General features: G+C 31.9%; 1 protein-coding gene across 1 annotated transcript; it reads right to left on the bottom strand.

The window, feature by feature from the left end:
* Positions 1 to 3,702: 3,702 nt before the first annotated feature.
* On the bottom strand, positions 3,703 to 5,893 carry Sta (stubarista 40S ribosomal protein SA). Its single transcript, XM_078179003.1, has 6 exons — positions 5,755 to 5,893; positions 5,144 to 5,305; positions 4,864 to 5,069; positions 4,368 to 4,655; positions 3,940 to 4,167; positions 3,703 to 3,852 (listed from the first exon to the last, which is right to left on the bottom strand). The coding sequence occupies exons 2-6, from the start codon at positions 5,274 to 5,276 to the stop codon at positions 3,778 to 3,780; spliced, it is 930 nt and encodes a 309-aa protein (XP_078035129.1). The 5' UTR covers positions 5,277 to 5,305; positions 5,755 to 5,893; the 3' UTR covers positions 3,703 to 3,777.
* Between the last annotated feature and the right edge of the window lie 107 nt (positions 5,894 to 6,000).

The following is a 6,000-nucleotide window of genomic DNA, read 5'->3' as shown; positions in this document are numbered from 1 at the left end:
GTACAGATTTTATTACAGAAATGATACTACCCAGATATGTGTAGTTGCTTGATAAATATGAGATAGAGCCACCAGTGGTTTCTTGTGAAGGATGTAGACAGTTAACGTTTTCTACTTTATCAGCAATTTTGAATATTGATTACGTTTATGAATTATGTTAATGAAGTATTTTCCACCTTGTTAAATATTAATTCAATTATTACTGTTTCCTACCAAAGAGTAATTCAATTGGTAAAAAATCTTCTTAGAGAGAACACGTATATGAATATCAAACTGCTGTTGTGGCACTCCCGTGTCACGGACGTGTAAGAATATGCAGGATATGTATACATATAATAGCAGAAATAAAAAAAGGCTTACAGTGAATAGTTATATTACAATAATTTGGAAGAATAGTTGAATTTTAGAGATATTTTTACTTTATGTAGAGGTACATGACGTGACTACTCGTATAAATGTGTGGTCACATCACGATGGATCGTGGATCCAACTACAGTCGATTCATTGATACACGACATCACATTTATTGACAAAATTCGATCCATGCACTTTGTTGGTACGTCGAGTGTATATCTATACATATATGTATACGTATGGAATCGATATGTACCGAATCGGATCTATACCATACACATATATAATAGATATACACTGGATACACCACAGTAAGCACGGACCGTGCTTTGTTTGCAAGTATGTCTGTCCCTAAACTTGCCGCTACAAGTGTCATAAAATTCTCAAATTTCTTTATAACTGCACAATTAGCTGCTATACTCTCATCTCTGCGTTTACATTAAGTGATTGAAATCAAAGTGAAAAAATGCAATCATTCCCTTTTTTTTATCTGTAGGATCATCTTCGAAAATTATTTTGGAATCGATGGCAAGATAATATTTATTATAAAGAGTTGGTTAAGAATTATAATTATTATAAGTTATTTTTATAAGTTATAATTAATACGTTGAGGATATAGTTAAGGGTGAACTGGATTGTGTTTAACAAAATTTTTATTACAAAATATATGTAACTAGGATCTTTACGTAAGTTACGACTGATCACGCGACTGCTCACTGTCATCGTCTATTTTTCGTACTAAATCACACGATCGTCGCGAAATCATGACAATCATGCGCTATGCAAAAATAAATGCGCGTAGAAAGCGGTCAAGGTGGCGAGACAGTAAAACACCTGGGAATTCCCAGGTCTATTGTTCATAAAGGGTCAGTGTTGGGGCACGAAATTGAGTTTTATGGCCACATCTGGTGACGATTGCTGTAAGTCCGATGGTTTATTGCGAGTGGTTGTAAACTACCTGAAGCCCTTCATAAATATAAAATGCATGCACAATTCGCAACGTAACAAACATATTCAAATGATCTCAAACAATATTACAAACAGTGTCAGATTTCGCATAGAATAACTCTATCAATTTATATTTTCACATTTTAAAAAATTTACGATAATTTGTAGAAAAAGGCGTAATAATATAGCTGTTCAATTCATTCAATATTTTAAAATTTAATTTATATTTGCAATTATTTAAATAATAACATTCACTAGTAACTTTTCCAAACATATAATTTTATCATATTTTCTAGCCAATTTCCTTTTATTTTTTGTATAACATGGAAATATATTAAATCTTTACGGTTGGTATTCAAATTTAATCGCAATTTTAAATGATACGTAGGGCTAAAGTATACTTGTCGCGTATATGTATAAATATGAACAACTGCTTGCAACTGCCCATCGTTTCCATTTGTCAAAAATATCGAACTAAAACACCATGCTTGCATGCATGCAAAAATTACACGTACTGTAGTTAAGCGAATTACAACCGACATAACTACAATACAAGCTTGCATCTGTTCCAAGCCTACGTTGACAGTCCTTCTACTTAAGAGCCACCTTATAAACACCAGTGTAACTAAACCTGTCAACCTTTTTACTCTACATTATCGATATCGTGAATTCTGACGCCAAAAAACTATGCCTGAATCCGTTCCCCAAGTTTTAGTCCTTATATGTGAATATTTTTCGATGGGAAATAAGTCATTCGAAAGAGGAGCTCATAGGAGCGCGCCGTTCTCATAATTTCATTCAAAATGGCATAATAACGCCTGGATTCCTTGACTTCGTCGCCATCAATTTTGACCTTATATTTTAAGACATATGACTTCTTTTCCATCGAAAAATATTCACATATAACGATAAAAACTTGAGAAGCGTAAATCTATCATTTAGATGTCTCTGTAGAGTCTACCCTCAAGAAGACAAAGACACTGCGCCACAAGGATCAAAAGAAACAATGGTAATACCATCTACGGTGACAGATTTATAAATTAGTTTTCCGTAATTTTACAATGTCTTTGTATCACCTACATTTTTGGAAACTTCAAAGACTTTTGGGGATATGTGGACCAGTTTTATGTAATATAGACTTAGCAAAAACAAAAAGTCCGAGTTATAACAATTGGAGTGATAGATAAAAGATTTATAGAAAAATATGGATAAATGAAATTGTAAGGAATCTATAGAAAGAAACTAAAGTTAAGAAAGATATTTTCTAAACATTTCTACATCTTTTGAGTGTAAAACAAGAAAATGTTGATAGATATAGCGTAGATAGGATAGATTAGAAATTGTAAGTAATGGAGAAAAATAGGCGACATCGTAAAGCAGAACATATTATAAAAGTAATGTAAAAAAAATAGATGTACATATAAAAAATTCTTTTTCTCCTAACTGTACTCAAGCTATATACATTAGTTTCTATCGTTGTATAATATAATCTGCGATTTTTAAACATTTCAGTCTTTAACTCTCTTTCTGCTTATTTTACATCTTAAATCTTACATTCTTTACTTCACTTTATTCTACCTGAATATTTTATAAAAAACAATTTGTACCTTTTATCTATTATTGTTTTTTTTTCTAAATTTACTGCTAATTCTAGTTTAGTTATCTATTTCTGATTACCTCTTTGTTTATGTTCTGAAGGAAATTTGTTATGACCGTGATGACTCTATTTTTTCCCTGTGTCAATATCAATGTTGCATGTTCTCAATTGACTTCGATTTCTTTTCTGAGTTTAATCCTTTCTGTTAACACTTCAAATAAACATTTAGTTCAAATCAGACTTCGATTTCCGTGGTAAATATTATTGTCGTATGATAAGCACGTAGAGTTATATGACAAGAGCACAATACTATACAGACTTATGCATTTTACGGAGAAAAAAAAGATAGCCGATGAGTCTCTTTAATATATTAACTTGAAAGAATATTCAATTCTCATTAATAAATTATTAAACACTTGCAACTAAAGAATATAAAGTGTACTTCTAGCTACTACTTTCACATACAGTTTTTGAACGGATTTTTTGCGTTTTTAAATAGATATTAATAATTATTGCAAGCTGCGTACCAAGATAGCACCAAATAATTTGACAGCGTCTCACAAATAATTAACTTCTTAACTTCTCAGACATAATTTATAATTTATTTTTGCATACGAATACTTATCTATTAAATGCTTGAAATAAGTAAAACGAATATGTAAGTAACGAAGTTAGTGACACTCTCAGGTTATTTGCTACCTACACATGTCGTACAATCAGTCTCTTCTGTGTTACAAATTGCGAGCATAAGGTAGATTAGTATTCTCATGTAAAAATTGATGATTAAAGAAATATAACAAGAGTGAGGTTCATTTTAAATCACTTTATTGTATGGGTCGTATAAAGTGTGTCATATTCAATTCTCAAAGAGAATAAGATTACCACTTTTCAGGTGAGGCACCTCCCCAACTCTGGGTTGTGGCAGCTGGTGCAGTAGTCCATTCTTCAGAAGGCTGTATAAATGAAAGAATATAATATAATAAAGTCATACTCCATGTATTAGATATTTACTGTTAGAAAGGAGGAAAATTTGCTGTTACCTGAGCAGCCCAATCTCCACTTGCTGGGAAAGCTGGTGCAGCACCTGCAGTTGGAAGTGCAGCTGCAGTTGGCGGTGCAACATCATCGGCCCAGTTTTCTGTTGGAACTGGTACTGTAGTTTCAATATCATTTACCCAACCAGGTTCTGCAGTAGTTGCAACTTCAACAGGTCCTGTAAATTCTTTGGCTGGGGCGATTTCCTTGGCTGCCTGTTCTTCTTTCTCAGCCTAAAATAATAACAAACTTCAGTTATTACTTAATTACTTATCTAGTATAAAAGATAAGAAAAAGAAATTTACTCAGAAAAGATTAAGCCATAATTAAATAATGTCAACAAATTATTTTCTGACTACTTTCTCATCATTTTGAATAAATAATATAAACGATATTGAAACATAAAATCATGTTCCACTGGTATGAAACAAACCTCTTCTGGATCCCTATAGAAGAACAGATCGACGACTACATCCCATTTACTTTCGCGAGCAATAGAACCTCTCAATCTGAGAACTTCTCTGGCTAACAACCACCACATAAGACCAACACAGTGTAAACTTTTTGTATTACAAGGAATAGCAATATCGACAAAACGCAGAGGAGAATCCGTGTTACAAAAAGCAATGACTGGAATGTTCACATAGCTGGCCTCTGTGATGGGTTGATGATCAGTGGATGGATCAGTAACAATCAACAGGCGTGGCTCACGGAAAGCAGACTGAAAACAAATATTATAAAATAATTATACAGCAATTCAACTATTTGAATTTATAAAATAATTTCTGTGTATCATCAATCAAGTCAATATGTACAAGGCACACAATATTTACAGGAATATTGTTATTATTTAAGTACTGAATGAAAATTGGAACCAGCTTTGAATTTTAAAACGAACTTTATCTTGTAAAATTTAGAAGATAAATGACCTGAATTTGATTAGTAAAAGCACCAGGAGTAAAACGACCAGCGATAGGTGTAGCTCCAGTGTGTTGAGCAAATTTTAGAACTGCTCTTTGTCCAGTTTGTCTGCAACTGATGACAAATACTTCGCTGGGATGTTCAATAGCAACTATGGCACGTGCAGCCAACAGCAATTTCTCCCACGTATGACAGAGATTGATAATACTAACTCCTAAATTAAACACAGAAATTAAAATCAATATTTTTAAGTAAAAATTTATTTATCTATTTTAAAATAGATCATACCGTCGTTCTTCTTTTTGTAGACATATTGTTCCATCTGAAAGTTAACATTTTCTGCACCCAGATGAGTAAATGCAGCTAACATTTTAGTAACATCATCCTCTTTGAGAGACAATACGTCTAAACCTCCTGACATCTTAACGTTGTGGTTAACTTACGATTAACCTAAATAAAAGAGAAATAAACAGATAAATATGATGTAGTTTGAATTTTACTTTTAACTTGAATTTTAATTTATTGCGGTATTATTTTCAAATCAACTTTCACAGGAAAGTAACCTCACTTCCTAATTTAAAGCAAGAACGTAATTTTCAAATATAATCAGTATATAAGAACGCAAATAGCAAAGATTAAACTATTAGAAACATAACATGAAGCCACTAAATATTTTAAGCTTCATATTTTTAAATTTCTATTATCAAAATTTTATAGAAACAACGCCACGTGCACTGAGCGGCTTAAATATTTCGATATATGCTGTAACTATCGTTACTCGTACTTAAATTTATATAAATATTAACCTCTGCAAGTTTAGAATTTTGTAAATAAGATTTTTACTATTTTTTTATGAGAAATAATTATTATAAATAGTTATAATGTTACGGAACACTTACGTTATCAATGCCACTAGGAGACTTCCAATCGGAAAGGAAGTTGTGAGCCTTGCACAAAGTACAACTCAATCAACTGAGATTAACAAAATAATTAGTTCGACAGAAAAAAGACTCGAAATTGTTGATTTTGAGACCAGAATAATAATTTTTGAAATACTGTATATAAAATTATAAAAGTTAATTGATTACACGTGTTAACATATGGAAATAACTTCGACTTCGCAAAATAACGGAAGTACACTTATC

The sequence above is a fragment of the Augochlora pura genome, chromosome 4, assembly GCF_028453695.1.
Source record: "Augochlora pura isolate Apur16 chromosome 4, APUR_v2.2.1, whole genome shotgun sequence".
Classification (NCBI taxonomy): Eukaryota; Metazoa; Arthropoda; class Insecta; order Hymenoptera; family Halictidae; genus Augochlora; species Augochlora pura.
Note: the sequence above shows the minus strand (reverse complement) of the source record. Positions and strands in the feature narration are given on the sequence as shown.